Below are 24,914 nucleotides of genomic sequence, written 5' to 3' on the forward strand. Positions count from 1 at the left end.
CCACATTTTATTCCTAAATCATTCCTTCAATATAAAAAAGTGTTATTTGAGCCCTATTTTCTATATTTACAGTTTCCTTAAATTACTTATATTCATTTATTTACTATCTTAATACAAACTTATTACTATACTATAACTGTATTTACAGGTAGATATCGGTATTTAAAATTAATTCAGATTGTCATTTATATTAAATTCGCTGGTTTTCGTTATAACATAAAAAAACCTAATTCTGAGTATGTGTAAAAGAATATATTTTATTCACTTAAAATAACTCCTATTAAATATCGATAATTTTATATATTTCAAATTTTATTTAAACAAAGCGTAATTTAATTACTCAGGAAATTGCTGAGTGGTAAGTTCAAAGTATAAATAAAAAAATTGCATTCAATAAACAAGTATGCAAATAATATTTTATTTTCCTTTTTTTCATTCTATCACCCACACATTTTCCGGAGTCATAAGTATAGATAATAAATTATTAATTTAATTATAAAATAACTATTATTATTAGTGTACAATATTAATAATTTCTATATTAATCTTTGCAGCACAAAAGAAAGTGATTAGACTTTTTACTCCTTAAACTGTTATCTGATAAAAAGTACAGAAACAAACATGGTAGTAAAATACTTTAAGTCTTCTGAGGCCATGGCCATGATAATATTAAAAAAAAATTAGAAATTATTAATATTTACACCAACATTGATAACGTAATATTAATTATAAAGTAGGTATAAGCCGCGCCATTAAATTGAAGAAATAAAAAAGGCATCCGATGTCTTCTAGCTCATTCGCATCTCTGTTAGCGCCCGTAGAGATAGCACGATGTCGACCGCCTTTCGTTATATGCATCCATTCTTTATTGGCGCGGCTTGTACTAAGACACGCTGTAAAAGTTACTAAAACTTAGTATTGCAGAACTTGTCCATTTCAGGGCAAGAAGTAAAACACGAAGAAGTTATGAATTTAATTAAAAAATAATCCTTGGCTTTAAAATCAACATTTGTAAAATAGTTCACCACTGATGTTTAAAAAATGTTAGCAGTTCTAACATGGCAAGATTCACAAATATTACTGATAAAATTATTCAATATTAATGTACGACTCGCTTTTGCAGTTGCCCCTTCGATAATTGACATTATCAAACTCGCTACCATCGTCTAAAACTTCTAAATATTTGCAATCATCTTCACTATCACTTTGTTTCACTTCTCGGTATCTTTTTGTATCATATTCACTCCCACTCGAATCGCTTTTGAATGCCTCGTTCGTTTCATCTTGTGATTCTTCAGGATTTATTAGTGAGTTCTTTCTATCGTTGTGCTTTGAGCTATGTTTGGAATGAGTTAGTTCAAATTTTCCTTTAACATCGTGGACTTTGTCACTTAATCTGTGTCCCATCTCTTTGATTTTGTTACTTTGGTTTTTGATGAACGAGTGTTTTGTATCGAACGTTTGATCTGAATCGGTATCTGAAAGAGGTACTTCGCAAGGAGCGTATATGTCGCCTCTGGTGTCCACTTTGTCCTTTTTCTCTCTTTCCATCCACAAGTTTGGTCTAAAGCTGATGTTATGGTTCTTTTTAGGGTACGATTTGAACATGACCTTGAATGTAAGGATGTAACTTGTGATAAGTATCAAGATAGTGCCAGCAATAAAACTGATGTACATCCAGCACTGTTCGACGACTGGTAGTATGTTTAAGTAGAATTTGAATTTGAACTCCAGCGACGGTGGGAGAGTATACATTCTCTGTAAAAGGTAAAACATAATAAATTGAGTATGGGCACATTGAATACAAATAGATCAACTGTAACTTTGAACTTACACTTAGTTTGAAAACGTTACTGAAATTGAGATGACTAATAATAATAACTTAAGAACTGTATAGTTGGACTGATAAATAATAAAAAAGAACTCTAGAGGGTTTGCGTGATGATAAATAACCTATATTTATCAAGCACCGTATTTTAGGAACGAAGCAAAAAGATAAAGAGTCAGATAACCGATAACTGAAAACATTGCAATGGCGCGAGTTGGAGTATTATAGCAGTATTCGGCACTTATCAGATTCCTTTTAAATTAAACACCAGATGGAATTTCGCGTTCCTAGAAATAACTGTCAGTTAGAACTTCACATGTCTACCCTACTTTTTTAAGTTTGTGTTTCTATACGGGTAAAGTAAAATAAAACTTACAATATCAAACCATAAGAGCGGTAGGTACATGTGAGAGAATTTCTCGGTGTGTCTTATATTGCTGATGTCACCGAGAGCCATGTTGATCTGAAACTTGGAACTGACGTCGAGAGGCAGGCCTGCATCAGGTTGAACCCAAAATCTGCAAAATATTATTATCATGATATACTGTTTTTCCATTTTTCAAAGCGGTGATAGCCCACTGGGTAGGACTTCGACTTCACTTTCGGGGGGCGAGTTCGTATCCCAGCATTCACCTCTAACTTTTCTAAGTTATGTACGTTTCAAGCAATTAGAATATCACTTGCTAAAACCGTGAAGGGAAACATTGTGAGGAAACCTGCATAACTGAGAGTTCTACATAATGTTCTCAAAGGCGTGTCAAGTCTACCAATCTCTCTTGCTTATTTGTTTTTTTTGATGATTCGAAATCTTAAGTTGGCAGATTGAATTAAGTAGTGTTTTTTCCTTGTAGATAAAGCTAGAACTACTATTTAGATTAATTAACAACGCCTATTTACAATTTCAAAAATAGATTTTACCTAGTCTCATGTTGTTCTTTATTTGGAGTCAAGCCTTCTACTTTCTCGAAGAGGATGTCGTCGCCTTTATAGAAGTGAGGATAGGACAACGCGATGGGAAAACCGTAATAGCAATCCGTAACATCGATCAGTCCTTCAGGAAGGCATTTACCTAAAACAAAAGATTTTTTGTAGAGAATATTATTAAAAAATCTTCCTAAAATTATAGTTGTAAATTCAGCAGCTAAAGTTTTCCAAAAGAATATAAATTAAATGCTCTTTATTCAAAATTAGCACTCCACAAGAAAAGTCTATACACAATGTCAATAAAAATATTTAACTATCTGCCAGATCTTATTAGAAACACTGAAAATGATAATGAATTAAAAAATATATTGAAAATATACGTTACTGAACAATGCTTCTATAATTGTTTTTTTTTTTATAACGACCAACCCCAATGAAATCTGTTTACCTACAATCTATGTCCTACTTGTGTTTTAGGGATTCGTGGAATTATTTAGTTTTAAAAATGGCTGCGCCAAATTTGTCTGTACATACGTTACATTATACAAAATAAATTTATTTTAAATCTTGCTTTTGAAATGGAACATCAAGTATTGTGCTGAGTAAATTAAATTAAATTTAATTGAGTTCAAAATAGTTTTAAAAACTTAAAAACAAAAATAAAAATTTCAACTATACTATCAAAATAATATATTTTTGGAATCCAAACAATACCAGATGCAATACCAATTTAAACTACCTTAAATTTTTATATATTATCTGTAACAGTAAAGTACAATTGTAACTGAATGCAACAAAGTGGATATGCCTAACAAATAATTTAATAAAGACAACCCTACAGACATTAATTCTATAATCCACCATCTTGAAAAATCCTGAATTGCTGTAAATTTGCTTTATGAATAGTCCATTGAACTTACCATGTCTACAGAAGCATTTGTTTTCTTCGTACAACTTTCCGTTATCCAGCATATGTTCAGGAAACACGTACTTGTACGCTTTCATACCATTCTTAACTCCTTCTTCTACAGGGATCTGAAAATATATAGTTCTTCTGAGTGTCCATATTATACACAAAAAAATGCAATTTATACACACACGGCAGAAGTGTAACTTCTGAAAAGTAGCCTACCAGAGATTGAGGTGGATGTAGAGTATCAGAACTATTAGAATAAATGTAAGGTTTATTATTTAGTTTCCATAGTAACTAGAGTAGGTAAACAAATACAATGTTTTCTATCTCACTCTGTCATCTATGTGTTTGTTTCTTTATCTAGATATTATTCATAATCCTTGGTCATCATAAACAAAATGTGTAATGTGTTCTATCTCATTCTCTCGCTGGCTGAATCCCATACGTTTATGTGTTGATAAAAGTATATTATTATCAAAATCAAATCTTAACAATTAATCATTGTAAAGTCAACATCTCCTGATGATGCTCCGGTTTCGGAGCGAAACGTGCGTAGAGGGTGTATTGCCGAGGATCTGTTTGGTGTGGAGTATAAGGATTGAAGAAATTATAAATTACACCACACAGATTCTCCTGCTTTTCGCGGAGTATAGCAAATTAAGCTTAATTTTGATAATATATCATGGATTTCCGCAAAGTAACGCCTGCTTCTATACAATATACAATACAAAGTATATTATTATTGACAGCCGACTGGCGCAGTGGGCTGTCAATAATAATATACTTTGTATTGCTTTGCGACTGCTTTCTGAGTCCCAGGCCGTGGGTTCGATTCCCACAACTGGGTATTTATGTGTATTATATTCATAAAAATATTCATCAGCTATCTTAGTACCCATAATACAAGCTCCGCTTACTTTGGGGCTAGATGGCGTTGTGTGTATTGTCGTTGTATATTTATTTATTATTTATTATAGAGCTAGCCTACTTCAAATGAATTTTGAAATTGGATTCAAGAGTCTTTTTAGTATGACCTTCATGTGGCCTACTGCCACGCATGGCACGAAAATGTCTAGCAATAATATTTTTTTTTATTCCACTACAAGTTTGCCCTTGACTGCAATCTCATCTGGTGGTAAGTGATAACGCAGTCTAAGATGGTAGCGGGCTATTACGCGGGCTGTTAGGGAGTATGGTAGTCATACCTCTAATAGGTTTCTACGCGACATCGCACCGGAGCACTAAATCGCTTAGCGACACCTCTTTGTTGGTAAGGTAACTAGCCAAGGCCGAGACTATTTCAGGACCTGACTTTTATTTTTCAACGTCATACCGGATTGTTAAAAAATTATAATATAACGTCTGCATTCCTTCGAAATAACCAAATAACCAAGTTGTCTTCTATTCAGAAGTTTAGGACGAAACAACTTCTGAATAGAAGACAATTTGGTCTCGTTGAATATAATTTCTAAAGTTGGAGAATCTTTCTACATAGCGTCTTCGCTTAAAACTTTGTCATATACAAAATCAAAATCAAAATCAACTTACCAAAGGTGCAGCTCGACATAAGCTCTTCCTATAGAACAGTACAGTCTGATTCCTGCTGACAGCTCCTTGGAATTTGGTACCATCAGAAGCGTTCTGAACGTTGGAACAATGCTTGCCGTCCCATTGCGGTAGATCAGTAGACCCTCTATAGGTGTCGATAAGACCAGCCCGTGAGATGTCGGTTTCTCCCGTGAAGACGGTCTCAAAATCACCATCAAAATCATACATCTGTTGAAAGGAATTATTTTGGTTAGGTATTTTTTATATCTACGGGATTATTTTAATGGTTCATATTTGCACTGATATCATGGTAGTAACTCTGTTTTAAACTAAGTAACAGTGTAAGTTAAGAGTGGTCAAGTCTACGATTTGTAATTGTAACATCCGTTCTCTTTAGCCCGACTTACGGGCTTAATATTGTAAATGGATAGTCAATCACAAATGTACCATTATAGGTTGTGACTACAATGGTATATATCTGATTGTCTGCATCATCAGTAGAGAATTCTGGTGTGGTCTCTACATATTGAGCTTCGCTTGAATTTTTTTTATGCCTACGACTTTCTGATAAGCGTTTGAGACGCTTTAGCAGCTGAACATATCTAAATGAAATAAAGCTGAACAGACGGACACTTCCACTTTTTTAGTTACCAACTAACTCTATGTATCTATATAATATAGCTTGAATCTTGGCTCGAAGTTTTTTATTTATATAGTACTTTATTTTCTGAAGAAAAACGATAATACAAAAAAATTACGATTAGCATAGTCGCCCAGAGGGCTTACTACAATTGCTTAAAGTAGTATTATTTTAATATTACAATTTATAAGACACTCCGTTACGCCCTAAAAATATGGATTGTAATAATTCAGGAACAAAATGTCAGCAATATTTGAATAACACTGTTTTAAGCGATGGTAGTGAGACTAAAATTGAGAATAATTCAAAGGTTAACTTTATTATATAACTGTTAGAATAACTTACTCTATCAATAAGCCCTAGTTTATCGAAATAGATCCAACTTGGCATGAAAGTGTTGCCCAAGGTCATCAGCTCGGATTTGTATCCCATCATGAACTCCTTGGCCGTCATCTTCATCAGAGGCTGGCTGTTTGTCAAGCCTATGAGGTTGTTCAGGCCGAAGCGTGTCATGAAGCTTTCCTTGGAAGCCACGTTGGCGATGGACTGGAAAAAAGATAACATGTTTTTTTCTTTACTATCATTTATTGATTTTAATTTTTTTTGAAATTCTTAACAATGCTTAATTATAATGAAAAAAACACTATTAAAGATTTATAAAAAAAAAACATCCACCTTCCGCTGGCGGGGCTTATGAATGCCCAAGCAACCGGCGGTCAGGGCTCTAGAGTTAGGAACCTCCTTACAATATGCGTAGTTTCAAGGATTACTGCCTTCTGTATCTGACCGTAGATCCAACAACCAAGCGAAAGCTTCATAAGAAGGTCGAAGCTTTTCGCGAGAAGACCACTTACTAAAACGACTATCGGAACAATAACGGTCGACTCAAGAATAACGGTCGTTTTTTATTATTATTACCAACTTTTGTATAAATTTTTAATAATGTCCCTTACATTATTAGTAAGAGATAGAGTTTAGATATACTTGTTAATGAAGTAATGTACCGATCACGACAGATTTAGTTTTGCCTATTGACGAGTTTTATCGTTTATCTGCAATAATTAAGCAATGAGCGTGTTCAAATTATCAATCCGCACTTATCTAGCGTGGTGGAATACGGCCCTTCGCATTCTGAGACGAGTACCGCAGGGTGATAACATACCTCGCGGCAGGTTTGCGACAGGCGTATATCTTGCAATCACTGCTGTCAAACGGCACTTTTCCATAGACGAATAAACAAAAGTGACGTCGCAAACCTGTCGCAAGATACGTAATAAACCCTGCCGTGCTCCGTAGTGGACCCGTGCTGTACAGTAGACCGGTATTAGATTGATATGATGATGATAATGTTAAATTGGGCATAGTTAGAGTTCGTATCACGAAGGACTGTATGAAGCTGTATATCATACTTATATATACGAGTATATGTACGTTAGTCTCCTAATAACATAAAAATGGCCCTATATGTTTTTTTTTTCTTAATATTCGGGGGAATGGATACTAAGAAAACATAAAATAAGGAAAATTTTGAAGGAACTACCGAAAAAGCGAAGAAGTTGAAATAGGTTATATGTATGAGAATTCCCACTTTTAATTGCATTCAATAGATGACGTTGTAAGTTTACCAAGTAATCTAGTGTAAGTAATAATCGTTCGAATTTCGATCACAGAGTGACGACTAGTTTGTATGAAATTAATTTAAGGCATAAAAATAAAAAGAATTCTTTGAATTGATAAGACCAATTAAAAATGTATCGGAAAACATCGATTGAAAGAACCTACATTATAGGTTATATTGCGGAACTGTTCGGTTGAAAATAAATAATTAATTAATTAATCGATACCGATAAAAAATCAGGTTAGGTCAGGCAATGTTTTATGTGTGTATGAAGTGCACACCACAGGTGGCTTAGATATTTTGTTTACAAAACAAGGAAGTCTCATCTTCCAATAATGCATAAATTTTAATGTGTTTGCATTAATAATTAAACTAGCTTGCAAGAAATCCGATCACCTAAGCGACATTATAAACTTGGTGTCTCATTTATTTTACATTTTTCCTTTTCATATCATTTTTGTGGTATACCTGGGAACATTCACGATGCTAAACATAGTGACCAAATATAATGGTTGGTTTAAATCTGCACTGGTAGTACTTTTAATGAAAAGAAACCCCTATTATTAACTTTCCAATAAAGCATTGCCGATTGAGACAGCCTAGTGGGTCTATACTCTAAAACCTTTCTGTGAAAAAGAAGCCCGCGTCATCAGCGCTGGAACAGACTGAGGACTCTCAGATTGAAATGACAAAAGTTTGGATTGCTAGACTAGAACTCTCAGGCATGCAGGGTTGCTCAAGATGATTACCTTCAACGTTAAAGCAGGTGATCCCGAATCATTCTAGTGTGTGTAGATGTGTTCTTCTATAACTAGAATTATAGTGAGAAATACAATTGTTATTTCGGTGATCGAATTTTTTGCAAGTTATTTAATAAGTTAATAATGGAATAACAAGGAAAATAATTTAATACTGTAAATAATCATAAAACTCCAGTTATTGCTTAGTCCTGCTTCACACGTCACTAATAAATATTAGTACACAACAGTAGTGGAGCCAGTAGTTCTAAGACGGTACATCGATACAATGCAAAATGTTAACGTGTGTTAACGTGTGCACTTCGATAGGTATAAGTCGTTTCATGTTAAATGAACCCTAATGATAGTACCCTTCTTCGTCCGCGTTTATTACGGTTTCTCACAAATCCCGTGGAAACCATTTGTTTCCGGGGACAAAAAGTATCTTATGTTACTCTCCGTCTTTCCAGCGAAATCTATCAAACACAAGTAAATCGGTAGCTTGGTAAGGGAAGGACAAACAAACACACTTTCGCATGCATAATATAATAGTAATGAGTAATTTTCCGCTTGCGACTTTTTTTTTCAGACAAGGACTAAAAGGTTGAAGAAAACAGACCGGACTAAACATTCATTGATACATCCGCTAGAAATTCTACTACCACCGCCACTCATCGTGGTGGGTTGGAAATTGTATGAAAGTACAAAGTTTTTTGTGTTATATACATTCAAATGCGGTTTTCAACTATCAAAGCTCTTAAGGGTATGCGTGGATTTTGATGTTTTAAGGCAAATTTCTCCATTAGAGCAACTTTGAACTCCCAAAATCCGAATGGCCATATCTACTTCATCAATCCGGGGTCGTTATCGGCTTCTACCCTGCACTTTGCAATCCATCAATTACTGCTTGGAGGCTGTATACTAATAGGACTACGTTATAAGTTCTCTTTTTTATTGACATGACTTTTACCAATCTAAATGATACGATGCCAAGATTTTTGCATTGAATGAGGTCAAATTTGGGTTAAGGTTGCTGCAGTATAATATCTAATATAATTGTTTCCTAGTACGCTGCAAGTACGATGGGACTTAATTATGGTAGCGGAAGGTAAAACAACTACTGGGTTAAGACCTAAGCCATACAGCATAAGTCATTGGGTTCTTCTGTCGAGAAATTCTCAGTATCAGCCCGGAGTCAGAAAACTGTTGAATTGTGGTACAATTGTGGCAGTTACGTAGCATGTTCGGTCGGACAGACCCGAACATGCCACATGGTACATGGTGTTCGAAATTGACATGTCTTAGCGGTTAACGGAAAGACGCACACCATTAAAAAAACTAGACGACCACTTTCTATCGCAATACTGTGGTATTGTTCAAACTTAGTATTTTTTTTTAAATTTTATATATAATTTAAGTATTTGTTTTTTTTGTGTAATTAATTCTAAAAGGTAAGTTTTTGTTCACGGCACTGGATCCGGCTAGTTTATGTCGAAGCTTGATGGATCTTACAGCTTATGCTCTCATGTCTCTGTTCTTAATCGTTTTTTCTCATTCTAACCGACATTCTAGTTTTTTATTCGTAAGTTGTGGCAGTCACTAAGTGGGTCTACAATATTACACTAATATGTTTTTTCATTTTTTGTTTAGTTTTATAAGAGTTCTTGATTGTCCAATAAATAAATAAACATATTTTCTAATTCTAAGATAACCTGCTAGAGATCGCTCCTAAGCGATAAAGCCACCTTTTGTATTCTGCTTCTATTTTTATGTTTCTGTTTTCTTGTATATAAGCAGTGATAGCGCAGTGGGTAGCAGCTCGACTGACTTTCTGGGAGTCGGGACTTTCACGGAGCCGAGTTCAAATCCCAGCACGCACCTAACTTTTCTAATTTATGTTTGTTTTAAGTAATTAAAAATATCACTTGTTTTGACGGTGAAATGATAACATCGTGAGGAAACCTGCATGCTTTTACAGTCACTGTAAAGTTTTTTTGCCATGCAAAACGCTTCGAAGCGCCCATCTCCATAATATCTTGTCCTAAATGTTTACATATGTAAATAACGTTAAACTAATGTTGCAAGTATTCAACTAAATGTTAATGCGAAAAGGTTTGCGATTGAGAAACACAAGGACTTGGTAAATAGTTAAATATTTTACTAAGTAGGTGCATTCTGCAGTATTTGAGTTTAGTATTTGACTAACTAATTAATCGCCGGCACCTAAATACCAATGTGGTTTATTTGACATGCAAAGAGCGATTGGCAATATTTTATTTTATTTTGCTATTATTTTATTTTGCTCTATGATCTCATGGTCGAAATAAATGATTTTTATTTTTATTTTATTTTTTTAAACTCCATGTTCTGTGCAAAAGGAGATTGGTTTGTAAACTTTTTTTTTTATTCTACTGGTTATCTTTAGGCTGCAATCCCATTGTGATGGTGTAGTCTAGAACGATAGTGGACTAACCTCTTAAGGCCTCTTAGGCCTTAATGGGATTTAAAAAAAAACCCTTAACCATAATCGGTTTCCACGCGACATTGTAACGAACTAAGCTATTACCGTTTTTAAAAAAAAATCATAATGTAACTATAATCAACCCATTAAATTTCGGACTACTACAGGGTAGCTGGCTGGCTGGTTTCCGGAATGAGAAGGGTTCAGGCCGTGTTCCAATACGCTGGTCAAGTGACGATAGGTTCACACCTTTAAAAATATTTATATGGAGAATTCACAGTCCAAGTTACGCAGGTTTCCTCACGATGTTTTTCCTGACCATTCGTTAAACGTATCTACGAGTACTTCTAAAAATATGCACTGCGAAGATAAAACGTCAAAGTTTTTTTCACGTGAAACCTATAGTCTATATATATATATATTGAGTTTTATATATATATATTGAGTGTGGAATACTTGAACATCAGAGTAAAATAAATCCTATATTTATTTAATTAATGATCAAATTTGCCTAGAGTTTTTAGCACGGGCGTTTCATAGAACTCTTGTAATAAAAATCAGAAGTACAGAATTCGCGACGAGTACGAACTTCATTAGATCCATTTTACTTTGACGATACAGAGTTTAATACTCTAAAACGACTCTTCGATTGCGAGCGAGCAATTTTTGTGCTAAGGCTATTGCAGGCAAATGTATACGATGTGGTAACTTCAAGTGCATATCCGATTCCTTTAAAAGCGTGTTTCCATACAAACGCTTTGGCATGTTGTCTTGACCTCCCATTTGCATCGATGTTACGAAATCTTGCAAAATATCAGCGAAATCCAAAAACTTCTAGAAGTCCTTGGCAATATAACATGTTGAAATTGTATCGATACGGAAATAAAGGAAATAAAATATTGATTTGCTCTCATTGAATCTGTATTAATATAAATGTTTATCTGCACTGATTTCGTATATGATATTATATTTGACGGCGCGTCAAAGTTTAGAGTGAATACGGCCTGTCAAAGTCACTCTAGCGGAGCGTCGCGTTTATGGTAGCGGGGAAAAGGATCGCCATCTTGTTTTTCTCGAGAGGCGGGAAGAACCAGCGCGCCGTTTTTGCGACGAATCGCTGTTTGTTAACTTAAACAAATTATTTTATGATAGTCTTTATTGAAATACTGATAATTAGTAATATAGATTGAAATAATTATTATTGTGATATAATACATACTAGAGGAATATAATAATTTTGTGTTTGTACTGACTTGTGTTGTTATTTTAAAAGAAGAGTTGTTAATTTACAATAAGTTAAGAAATGAGTTTAGAAGAAGGCCCTTCTGCGCTTTTATATTTATTTAAATGTTGACATAGTTTTGTTTACGTACCTATTTTCATTAACTATAAAACTAATATAATAATAAGTAAAAAAATAATTGCATGTCCTCAAAATTTCGCTCTAAAAGCTTCACATCGAAGAATGTGATTTAATACCATTAGGAAAATAAAAATGACTAATAAACTAAGAGTTATTGTATGATAGTTATGTGTTATATGAACGTATGTATCATTCTTGGCTAATTGGCTACAACGATTTTCATGAAATTTGGTATACGTTGGTGTTTCGGGGGTGATAAATCGATCGAGCTAGGATTCATTTACATTGTTATCTCGGACAAAACTGCGTTACTACGTTATGCCAAACGACGAAAGTATGTAGTAAGTATATCGGAATTGTTGTTTCTTTAAAGATCTATAAAACAGTCCGCGACAACATCGGACGAAGTCGCGCGGGTCCGCTAGTGTATTTAATAACGCACGAGTACCTTATTATATTTTTTTACTAACAATAATAATAGTAGCTTGTGCATAAAAAATACGTGTTTGTCTGATCACGCCCTCTATTTTTTATATTGTAACGTAACAAATAATTTATTATCACACCATAGTATGTGCGAGTCGTGATTATTATTAAATTGAAAAGTATGATTTATTATCACGTTGTAAATCATACTTATACTTCCTTTTGGTTGTTCAAACGTTCCCTTTTTTAGAGTTCCGCACCCAAATGGTTAAACGTGACCCTATTACTAAGACTCCGCTGTCCGCCCATTCGTCTGCCTGTATTTAAGTCCGTTTGGCTGTATGTTTGTCTGTCCGTCTTCCACCAGGCTGTATCTCATGAACCGCATTAATTAGACAGTTGAAATTTACACAGATGATGTATTTCCATTCTGGCTATAACAACAAATACCAAAAATCTAAATAAAATTAATATTTAAGGCAGCTACACAAAAAAGATCATTATTCTTGCTCGATATTGATTACGGCAATAATGCTTGAAATATTTACAGAATATTTAGCTATAATATACATTCACCAGTGGCGTGCACTTCATATACTCGTAAAAGCACTGCCTTCCCTAATTTTTGATATAACGTTATAGTACGAGGATTTCCCATTGTATGCCTACCATATGCACGCCACTGCTATTTACTCTGAAAGTATACTATACTTACTGTAGCTTCACAATGTATTTATAATAATATAGTAGTTGTAAGACAATATATTACTCTATATAAACAAAAAGTGGATATAAACAGTCGACTTACAAGAAATTGTCATAAATTAGTGTCATCTGCTTATCGTCTGCGAAATATACAGAAGTCATTTGTGGGATCGAGTATGCACTTTTATAATATGATTCCTAAGGTAATTTTGGACCGACCAATGTTTAAAGGATGTTTAAAGAATATGTTAAAATACATTTATTACAGCGATGTAACTATAAAGTTTAGGAATTTCTTAATGCCAAGGTTGCTTGGAAGCATCCCGCTCCGCTTTCATCCCTCACAAGATAGAAAAATGAACGTTAAAATTTAAAATGATAATAGTTGATGTTGGAAAACAGCAACTGCAGAGTTTCTTGCCGGCTCTTTCTCGGTAGAATCTGCCTTCCGAACCGGTGGTAGAGTCACACCAAACAGACAGACTTGACGTTTCAAAAGTGCTTTATAGTAGGCCTACTTGAAAAAAAATAAGAAAATAAATCTATATTAGGCCTAATTTAAATTTTGAAAGAAATAATGAACTTAAAATAAAACCAAAATTTCAGGTGGACTCCCATACGACAGAGAGAAGATTTTTTTGCCGTTTTTATAGAAAACGGTACGGAACCCCCGTGCGCAAGTCTGACTCGCACTTGGCCGGGTTTTTTTTTTTGTGAGCGATAAAGAATTGAATCTATTTATCAATCTATTGGGGTTTTTACCTCAAACTTAACGACCCTTTTAACCTTTTTGAAAAATAATAAAGTATTTTAACCAATTCGATAGATTATTATCAATTATACGCGGATTTGCGCGCATGATTCTACTCGCTTTTTTAGCCATTGTTATTCTATATTATAGAATAGACTATCAGAGGAAATTGTTTCTGTTACTAATAATATGAAGCTTATAAAGTTCTAAGGCTTAAGCTCCAGCAATAAGGCCGCCTTTGCATGTCTACATTGTGTACTGTATACTCCTTACTGTTTCTTTTCCTGTATGTTATACGTGCAATAAAATGGTTCTTCTTCTTCTTCTTCAGCCAAGAAAGGTATTTAGGATAATAATTGCCTTATTATAGTCTAGTTATTTATATATACCGAGTCCAAGGCTGTGGGTTCGATTCCCACGGCTGGTAAATGTTTGTGTGATGAACATGAACGTTTCTCAGTGTCTGGGTGAACACTCACTCTTATTGTACAACACATAAAAATACAGGAAAAATTATAAAAAAAACTAGTTTACACGATGTGTAGAATTAGGCGGCCTTATCGCTACATAGCGATCTCTTCCAGGCAACCGATGGATTAAAACACAGCTCAAGACTTGATTTTATCTGATATCTGATATTTATCTGTATATGATAAGTATTTATTTTCATAAGAATATTCATCAGACATAACCCATAATACAAGCTACGCTTTTTTGGGGGTAGATGGCGACGTGTTTATTGTCGTAATATATTTATTTATTCATCATCATCATCATCACATCAACTTATATCGTAGCCCACCACGCTGGTGCAGTGCGGATTGGTGGACTTCACACACCTTTGAGAACATTATATATAACTCTCAGGCATAAAGGTTTTCTCACGATGTTTTTCTTCACAGTTGTAGCAAGTGATATTTTAATTACTTAAAACGCAAATAACTTGGAAAAGTTAAAGGTGTGACCTGGGATTTGAGCTCGCCCTCCCGATAGTCACCGAAAATCACCGCTTCAATTACATAAATATAAATAAATAAATAAATAAATATACTTCGACAATACACACATCGCCATCTAGCCCCAAAGTAAGCGTAGCTTGTGTTATGGGTACTATGATAGCTATTGAATATTTTTATTCATATAATACACATAAATACTTATAATATAAACACCCAGACACTGAAAAACAATCATGTTTATCACACAAACATTTTCCAGTTGTGGGAATCGAACCCACGGCCTAAGACACAGAAAGCAGGGTCGCTGCCCACTGCGCCAGTCAGCCGTCATATTATTAATATTTATTATTTTTAGTATATTTGCCTATAGACGTAGTTTTTTTTATTGTAAACCGTAAGGGTCTTACCCACAAGGCTATCAGTGTGCGTTAATGATTCATAACAAAATAACGCAACGCATTCGACCAATCCTCAAACATCTTCACAATGTATTCTAGTTGACGAAACATTTACCCTAAAGTCTTCTTTGCCGTCAAGATGAATAATGCACGAAAGGTTAAAATTCAATTAAGATGTACAACAGTATAAAGTTTTCTGGGACGTGGTCATTGGCCTACGATTGCAAACCTATCCAGCGATTGATAATATAAGAACACAAGGACTCGCATCGCATACAATTTTAGTTCTAGACAATATTATACATATACGCACTAAGACCCATTTTGCTATGAATAATACAACAATGTAATGGATTCTGCCGTTGATTTAATATATTGTTAGCTCATTGGATTCTGCCCATTTGTTTGAGAAATTTCTAGCAATTTCAAAGACCTCTTGAAAGAATTTCAAAGATCACATCTGCAGATGCTAAGAATAAACAAAATTCAGGGTGGAATGCTAATAAGCAATTCAATTTGGCAATTATTTGATCCAAGGAACTCGTAACTATCAATTTCAACCACAGATTAACATAAATAACATAAAGATTATATCCACATATTAAATTTCATCAAACAAATATCCACATATACTCCTAACAAGAATTAAATAATAAATAAATAAATAAATATACTATGACAATACACACATCGCCATCTAGCCCCAAAGTAAGCGTAGCTTGTGTTATGGGTACTAAGACGACTGATGAATATTTTTATGAATAATATACATAAATACTTAGAATACACATATAAACACCCAGACACTGAAAAACATTCATGCTCATCACACAAACATTTTCCAGTTGTGGGAATCGAACCCACGGCCTTGGACTCAGAAAGCAGGGTCGCTGCAAACTGCGCCAATCGGCCGTCAAATAGGAATAAATCCTTAAAATGTCCCTCAATAAGTTTAAAGTGTTTAAAACACCTAAGCTTATAAAAAAAAACCTATTCTAACCTAACTACAAAATTACATATTAATTTACTGTGAGATGGTGCTAATAAAAATAAACCTGGCTAAAAAGTTTTTTGTGAGCTCTTCTTGGCCCAGCTTGCGCTTCGAAGCCACGTAGCCTTAGATTAAAGTTAAAGCATGTCGTTAATACCAACCACCTCACAATAATGAAAACGTATAATGTATGAACGCCTCATAAGTCATAAGTGCCTGTGATAGGCCCACTTAAATAAAGTTTGAATTTCGAATTCATCTTCTATTCCGCTCTATCTTGAGAACTTTGCACTCATAAATTTGTATAGGAGTAAGTATATACATATATATTTGTATCCTACTCCTCTACGTGTTTCTCTCTATTCGTCTTTTATTTTCCTATCTGTGTAGAGGTGTACAAATAAAGAGTTTAAATAAATCATTAAATAAAAATATATAAAGGTTAGACAAACTGTCCAGTTCTAATGGTCCGATTGCGAGAAAGAGATAATTCACTAAATCCGACTCAGACAGCATACGAGAAACTTCGCGACATATTTCTGTCGATAAACCTTGATCTCCGTAACTTTCTAACCGAGCTATGATTAGTAGCTTAAAAAAAATAAGGCCCATGTTTAACAGTGCACGTCCACCGGTTAAGATTACGGTCATAATATATTCAGATCTAACACTTACCAGTAATGCAATGTGAGGTAGATACAGGATGTCGTCCTCTTTGTTGCCTTCAGACAGCTCCTCCTCCCAAATAAGAGGGTGCAGGGGAATCGTGGACAGGGTGCCATTCTCGTTGAACGTTACGTTACTATGCTCCAAGGCCTCACTGAAATCACACAGGAATGAAAATAAGATATAAAAAAAACAAAAAATGGAGATAGCCGATTGATACGAGCTTCGGTCTGACTTTCTGGGCACCCAGTTCGTTCTGTTCGCTCGAAGTAGTAGGATATATAATCAACGATTTGCTATTATACTAGCCTTGATTTTATTGTCTTGCGAGGTGTGAAAAGTGGAATATTAAATGCCTGTGCAAAGCAGTCTTCGTTTTAAGCGTTTATGAACTAAGCTAAGCGTTTATGCTAAGTTGCTACACTTAATATTTTAATGCAAGTCTTCAAAATTCCTTTGTTACCGGCGTGCGCAATGTAAGATTTAACATTACTACAATGTTTAACAATATAGTACCTATTCTAGGTAATATTCATAATAACTCTAATGAACGATTCCGATTAATAGATTTATAGTAAGTTGGCAAGAGCTACGTTTGTACTGTCCAAAAATATCCACACAATTCTTAACAATGAACGCAACTTATCACGGCTGTATATAGCACGCGAATGCGCCCGCGTTTATTTATTTGCATTCAATTTAGGTGTAATACATTTTAAAATTGAATATTCTTTAAAAAAAAATGGGTGTGGCTTTTAAAAAACACCTCGAAAAACACTGTAAAAAGAACGATTTGAATGAATTAAAAAGTATTTTACTACTATATACATACTTTTATTTACTGTATAATATGTAAATCCCTTGATGATATAACTATTTATTGAAAATTGCGATACTAATGTAAACCTACTTTTGTTTCTACCGGCGGTGGTCAAATAAAACTTTAGAACACAAAAGCTGCCATTACAACTTAACTCTGATAGATAGATATATTTTCTCCCGGACTTTTTTGTAGGTAATAATGAGTATTTTATTCATGTACTACATAGCTTTTATGTAATAAATATATAGAACATTATTGCAATTTTCTAAAGAATCTCAAATTTTTTTGGAAATCAATTATAGCCTATGTTACTTTATGATAGTTAAGCTTTCTATTGGTGAAGTAATGTTTTCTATCAGTCCAGTACTTTCGGAGCCTATTCAGTACAAACAAACAAAAAAAAAACGTGTGTGTACTTATGTACTCGCATTATAGGTACTACGCCAAAGCGTAACAAAATGAAAATCTTTTCAAAAATTTTATCTTTCGCCTTATTTTACGTTTGTAGAATAAAACTACACTAACTGTAGGAAAAAAGTTTTTTAATACATTGAAAGTTTTATTTTACGCAATATCTAGTTATATCATTATCGGACAACAAAGTTTTTGTACAATTGAAACGATTAAATCACCGGAATGAGCCCGCAGACTTTGACATTTGAAAGTGTAGGTACACTGTCAAACTTTATAGCTAAAATTCAGGGTGTCGCACCAAAAGAAGCATAAACTTCAAAAACAAACAAATTTTCTCTTTATAATATTAGTTATATGACACATAGATTAAACATAGAAAAAGCACGTCAGTGCTAAAATCAACTCACCGATACACGAACGGTCCAACTTCTTTTACTTTGACCTTGGTAGCCTCGCCAGCTAGGTATTCTTCAGCGTTTGTGATGTTGAAAAGGAACACCCTGGTGTATAACTTGACCTCGGGCTTCTGCCATGATTGAAAAATTTCACCGCCTTCAGATAGCACCACTTTCTGCAATGCAAGAATTTAAAAATCATTCATTTAAGTGGGCTTCAGTGGTTAGGACTTTCCCAGCACCACTAATTTTTCAAAGTTATGTGCGTTTTAACTAATTTAAATAACACTTGCTTTGACGGTGAAGGAAAATATCGTGAGAAAACCTGCATGCCTGAGAGTTCTACGAAGTGTTCTCAAAGGCGTGTGAAGTCCACGAAGCTGCGCTGGGCCAGCGTGGCCTACAAGTAGAAATTAAAAAAAAAACCTCAGCTGTTGCTCTTTTGCAAATCTTTTGCAATACATACAAAACTAAATAGTATAACATTCGTTATAATATTTAGTTAACATTCGCTATAGTATTTAGTTTTGTGAATAAGATTAAAAAATACAAGGATAAGTTTAAGGATTTATAATTTGTCATAGTGCAGAAGCTAGTCAAGTTAGTCCAGAGCTTTCGTTTTTTCAATTGAACATAGCTAAGATCATTCCAGACTAAATAACTTTTCATTAAAAAAAAAAAAACTAAATAAAAATCGGTTCATCCGTTCGGGAAATACCCACAGCAACGTAAGTAAAGTTGCTGTATGTAACCTTTTCCGCACTTTTTGTAGTGTGCGAATAATATGCATAAAAAATAACTTACACACATTCTCTACAAATGTTCATACATACAAATAATATTTAATGTGAAGTGGAATTATCTTGTAGCTGTACCTAAATAATGTTTATAAGGTAATGATAAAAGTTATTTAAAAAAAAAAAAAAACAATCAAAAGCACTTGATGCACTTGAAAAAAGAGATGTAAGTCTTGGGGTTTTTCCACAAGCCAGCCGTACGGGTTCATTGAACTTCCATACCCCTTTCAGGTTAGAGTTTTTTCATCTCAGACTGCATCGTCACTTGCCAACAGTATTTTTTGTATTAGAATTGCTTATCTTAGACGTTATCGAAACTGTTTAAACATTAGTTAGAGCTTTTTGTGCAAAGCTCGTCCGGGGAAGTACTAACGTCCCATTGCCTGCTTAGTATTGCCCATGGTAGGCCATCTGCTTGGCTCGTCTATTATTATAATTAAAAAAAAACATCTAGATATCACCAGGGAAAATAAACCTAATAACACTGCTTTAGGGTCCCAAATTTAGTACAACTGATTTTAATTCTGCAAATGTTTCGCTTATTTATACGTGCCGTAGGAGATTTGGAGAAATTGAGCTCTAAAATAGCATGCATACGTTCCATTTTACTTTGACGTAACAGTACTCGATACTCCAAAAGGCTAACATTTGCTAGCGTTAACATTTAATATTAAAGATTGTATGATGTGCCTTGGAGAGCATTCCGACTCGCGCATCCGTCCCGTACGGATGTCTGTCTCGCAACCGATTGCTCGAGGTGAAAGTGTCAGTGGAAATCAGTGTCCGTTTCTGCGTTGTGGTAGTGCAGTGTAGTTCTAGGGTCTAGGATTCCTGTAAGTACACGTGTTATTATTAGCGTAGTTTAACACCCTCGTCACCTAAAGGCGAGGCCCCATAGGGCCACACCCTTTTTTAGGCACACACCTCCCTGCATGGCAGGGAGGTCAACCGCTACCCCGGGGGCCGCCATGGCCCTCGCCGACTCCGACCTTAATCTGGAGGCCCTCTTAAAGGACCTCCAGGAGAATAACGCGGGTTACCTAAACCGCTTTAGGACTGTTAGGCCTAGAGTGTTCACGGACAGCCCGCAATCCCCGGCTCCCGCAGAGCCGATAACCGAAGACCCGGTCGCTATCCCTGCGATAGCGATCGAAGAATCTACCTCCCCGGCATCATCCGAGACCGACGACGGCTTCACCGTCGTCGGTGCTAAAAAGCGGAAGCTTAAGGCTTCCAAATCCAAGGCGAACCCGCCAAAGAAAGTGGTACCGGACCGCCCGATTAAGACCCAGTCCCAAGCGCCCCGCGCAGCGCCTCGCGCAGCGTCCCAGGCTTCCCCTGCGGACGAAGACGAGCCCGAAGACTCCCCTATGGAGGAGCAACCCCAACCCAGGGATAGAATCCCACCTCTCTTCATCCGCGACAAGCTCGCATGGATGAAAATCATCCCGCTTCTTGAAGCGAACGGCATCGGCTTCACCGGTGCCCGATCCACCGCTATAGGCATTAGAGTACAGTGCCTATCCTCCGACGACCACCGTCGGCTAACTTCAATGCTCAGAGAGCATAATATAGGTTTTCATACCTACGCCCTAAGAGACGAACGCATTCTCCGCGTCGTCATTAAAGGATTACCGAAGGAGATTAGCTCCGAGGTAATAAAAGCCGACCTTTTGTCGCAAAATCTACCTGTCCTGGAGGTACATAGGATGTACAATACCAGGACGAAATATGTCTACGAGATGGTTCTCGTTTTATTAGAACTTTCCCCCGAAGGTAAAGAGATTTACAATCTCGAAAAAGTGTGCCACCTTTCAGGACTCACTATCGAGAAGCCCCATAACAGAGGCAAGGTCGGCCAGTGCCACCGATGCCAACTGTACGGCCATTCCGCAAGGAATTGTTTCGCCCGCCCTAGGTGCGTCAAGTGCCTGGGCGACCACGGCACCGCCGATTGCTCCCGACGGGACCCGACCGTCGACGAACCACCGAGCTGTGTACTCTGCTACACCCAAGGGCACCCCGCGAATTATCGCGGATGCCCAAAGGCGCCGCAGTTTACACGGCGCAGGGGTCCGCCGCCGGCTCGGAGACCCGCAGCACAGCCCGCCCAACGCTTCGTCCCAGCGCCGGTACCCGCTACCAGCGCATGGGCCAAGCCCCTTAACGGAGCGCCTAGCGCCTCCGCCCCCGCCCCCGCACCGGTGCCGGTAGCCCCTCAGGCCACCGCACCGGCAGCGGCCCACCCGGCCTCAGCGCCCTCGCCCATGCACCTATCTCCGGATATGGACCCCCTGGACTTCATCCAGTACCTCGTGTCTGCGGTTGACATGAACGAGGTAAAAGTATTCTTTGCAAAGGCAAAGGTCTCCCTCAACCAGGCTATGCGTGAGCACTCTAGCCTCCTAACAACCATCGGGACTATCCAAAAAGCAATCCGTTAATGGGTAGTACATATAAAGGTAGGGTAAAACCACACTCCCTGGCAGTCAGCTTCTTTAATGCAAACGGCATTATCGATCAAATGCATCAAATCCGTGAATTTATATGTGCACAACAAATCGATATCTTCCTAGTGCAAGAGACCTTCTTAAAACCTAGTAGAAGCGATCCCAAAGTTGGAAATTATAACTTAATTAGAAATGATCGGACCACCAACCGGTTGGGTGGTACCGCGATCTATTACAGAAGGGCTCTTCACTGCACTCCTCTCGATCCTCCACAGCTTACCAACATGGAAGCCTCCGTATGTCAGGTGGGTATGACCGGCCATCCGTCGATCATACTAGCATCCGTTTATCTCTCACCGAACAAAACCTTTTTAGAGAGTGACTTACTCGCTCTCCTCTCCTTAGGTGACTCTGTCATTTTGGCTGGCGACTTCAACGCTAAGCACACCGACTGGTCCCGCTCCACTAACGCGCACGGACGACAACTTAACATACTTGTCAGACGACCCGACCTCAACTTTATCGTAGTTGCCCCAGACTCGCCGACTCGCTTCCCGATGTCGGATAGTTCGATCGACCGACCGGACATACTCGACATAGCGCTCCTCAAGAATATCACCCTTCAGGTGAACTCTGTGGAAGTGCTATCCGAGCTATATTCGGATCACAGACCTGTCAAACTACAGCTAGGCCCCGTAGGCCCCGCGATCCTCCCGACCCGTAAAGTCATCGACTTCAAGAAGCTCTCCGGGCTACTCGAAGCGAAGGACTCTGTGCACCTCTCTAAAATTCCTGACGTCGTAGAGACATTAGAGCAAGCCCAGGCAGCCTCACTGCACCTGACCAACCACGTTTGTGACGCTACGAGCGAATGCTCCCGCGAGATGCCGTGCGGATTTTACCGCATGGTACTCACGGAGGACGCGCGAGAGCTAATCACAAACAAGAATAGGGCCCATAGGGAGCATGACAAATATCCGACACGACAGAATCGGTTAGAACTCTGGAGAGCCCAGAGGAAGGTAGTGTCTATCATTACCGCACTCCGACACGGACAATGGGACAGGTTCTTGGGGGAGCTCTCGCCATCGCGTAGTGCGTTCTACAAACTGGCGAAGGCTCTCAAAATGACCCGCGCTCCCGCCCTCCCACCGTTAGCACGCCCCGACCTTCCGCCCGCCTTTGAAGATATCGATAAGGCTGAATGCATGGCTGACTGCCTCGAATCCCAATGCTCTCCGAGCACCGTATCCATTGATAGGCCCCACGTCTTGCGAGTCGAAAGCGAACTCGCAACAATCCTCTCGACCCCTCCCGATGGTGAACCTCTCGCCCCGACGACCTGCGATGAAGTTCATACTATTATCAAGGGTTTCCACTCTAAGAAAGCCCCAGGCCCCGACGGCATTACCAATAAAACCCTAAAGTTACTCCCAGGACAAATTATCAACCTACTTGTGGTAATTTTTAATGTATTCTTGGCAAACTGCTACTTCCCCAACCAGTGGAAGGAAGCAACAGTCATAGGTATCCACAAGTCGGGCAAACCCCGCGACCTTCCCTCCAGTTATCGCCCTATAAGCCTCCTCAACACCTTAGCAAAGGTGTATGAGAGGGTAATATTACACAGACTGAAGGCAGTCGTAGAGGAGAAAAACCTCCTTAACGACGAGCAATTCGGCTTTCGAGCCAAGCACTCTTGCGTCCACCAAGCGCACCGCCTCACGGAGCACATACTGGCAGGATTCAATCGATACAGACACATGGCCCCCACTGGGGCCGTGTTCTTAGACATTGCCAAGGCCTTCGACAGGGTCTGGCACGCCGGCTTGTTGTACAAGCTGCACCATCTGGGCGTGCCAGCTAGTCTCGTTCGTTTGCTGCGAGCGTATCTCACCGATCGCACATTTCGCTATCGTCTAGACGGTACGCTCTCTTCCCCTAGACCCATACGAGCGGGAGTCCCTCAGGGCTCCGCGCTCTCCCCACTTCTATACGCGCTCTTCACGAGCGACATTCCCCGCGACCTACCGGCGACGGTCAAACTGGCCCAATTCGCCGACGATACCGCTCTCTTTGCGACCGATCCCAAAAAGAGCAACATTGCAAGTCGACTCCAAAAGGCGCTCCACCTGCTGGGCAAGTGGTTCCGCCTCTGGAGGATCGAGGTTAACCCCGAGAAGAGCGCAGCGGTGCTCTTCACGGGCAAACCGAGAGGCCGCTTCACGGTAAACCCCGCAGAGGTCACCCTCTACGGGCGTCCCATACCCTGGCAAGACAAGGCCAAATACCTGGGAGTAACGTTCGATCATAGAATGAGCTTCACCGCACACATTCGCAAGGCCCGCAACAAGGCTGCGTATGTGATGGGTCGTCTCTATCCGATGATTTGCCGCAAAAGCAAATTATCCCTCCGTCACAAGGTAACCTTGTATAAAACGTGCATACGTCCCATTATGACATACGCCAGCGTCGTATTCGCCCATCGCCCTCACAGCTCCTACAGGAGCTTTCAAGTCCTGCAGAACAAATTTATGCGTATGACCACGGACAGTCCGTGGTACATGCGCAACGTAGATCTCCACCGAGACCTCGATCTTCCCACCATAGCCCAGTACATGAAAACATTATCAAAGACCTACTTTGAAAATGCAGTCCGACACCCCAACCCCCTAGTGGTCGAGGCGTCCACTTATACCCCCGTCCCCGACGTCGAACCAAAGCGGCGACGTCCGAAGCATGTCCTTGACGACCCTGACGACAAAATAACTACCGACAACGTGTCCCAACAACACACACACACGCAACATTCACAGCGTCTTCGCCGGCGAAGACGAGGGCCCCGATTTCTGACGTCATCCGGACGTGGATCCTTACCACGGTCACGGGGGCGTTCGGACTAAACAATGATTAGTCCAAAAGTCCACCAACAGTCAGATTAACGTCGAACCGAGCCGAGGTCCGAGTCCTCGCAGGAGGCACCCTCGGGTCGACGTCTCCCATACTCCCCCCGATGTCGTCGAGCCCTGGGGCTCTTCTCATGGCGAGCTTTCGCGCTCGCCCCACTCCCCCGGTGACGCCGTAGCAACCCCTTAGGTGGTTATCGG

General features: G+C 38.3%; 1 protein-coding gene across 3 annotated transcripts in view; it reads right to left on the reverse strand.

Moving 5' to 3' along the window:
• Nucleotides 1-716: 716 nt before the first annotated feature.
• The window catches only part of LOC120627833 (scavenger receptor class B member 1-like), a 94,120-nt gene continuing 69,922 nt past the window's right edge, over nucleotides 717-24,914 (reverse strand). For all 3 annotated transcript variants that reach the window (XM_039895907.1, XM_039895906.1, XM_039895905.1), the window contains 8 exons: nucleotides 18,573-18,736; nucleotides 16,938-17,082; nucleotides 6,199-6,399; nucleotides 5,214-5,441; nucleotides 3,673-3,787; nucleotides 2,747-2,897; nucleotides 2,205-2,346; nucleotides 717-1,758 (listed from right to left, as the gene is read on the reverse strand). In XM_039895907.1, the coding sequence (XP_039751841.1) occupies nucleotides 1,090-1,758; nucleotides 2,205-2,346; nucleotides 2,747-2,897; nucleotides 3,673-3,787; nucleotides 5,214-5,441; nucleotides 6,199-6,399; nucleotides 16,938-17,082; nucleotides 18,573-18,736 (1,815 nt within the window). In that variant the 3' untranslated portion in view covers nucleotides 717-1,089. The remainder of the gene's footprint in view (nucleotides 1,759-2,204; nucleotides 2,347-2,746; nucleotides 2,898-3,672; nucleotides 3,788-5,213; nucleotides 5,442-6,198; nucleotides 6,400-16,937; nucleotides 17,083-18,572; nucleotides 18,737-24,914) is intronic.

The sequence above is a fragment of the Pararge aegeria genome, chromosome 12, assembly GCF_905163445.1.
Source record: "Pararge aegeria chromosome 12, ilParAegt1.1, whole genome shotgun sequence".
Taxonomy (NCBI): domain Eukaryota; kingdom Metazoa; phylum Arthropoda; class Insecta; order Lepidoptera; family Nymphalidae; genus Pararge; species Pararge aegeria.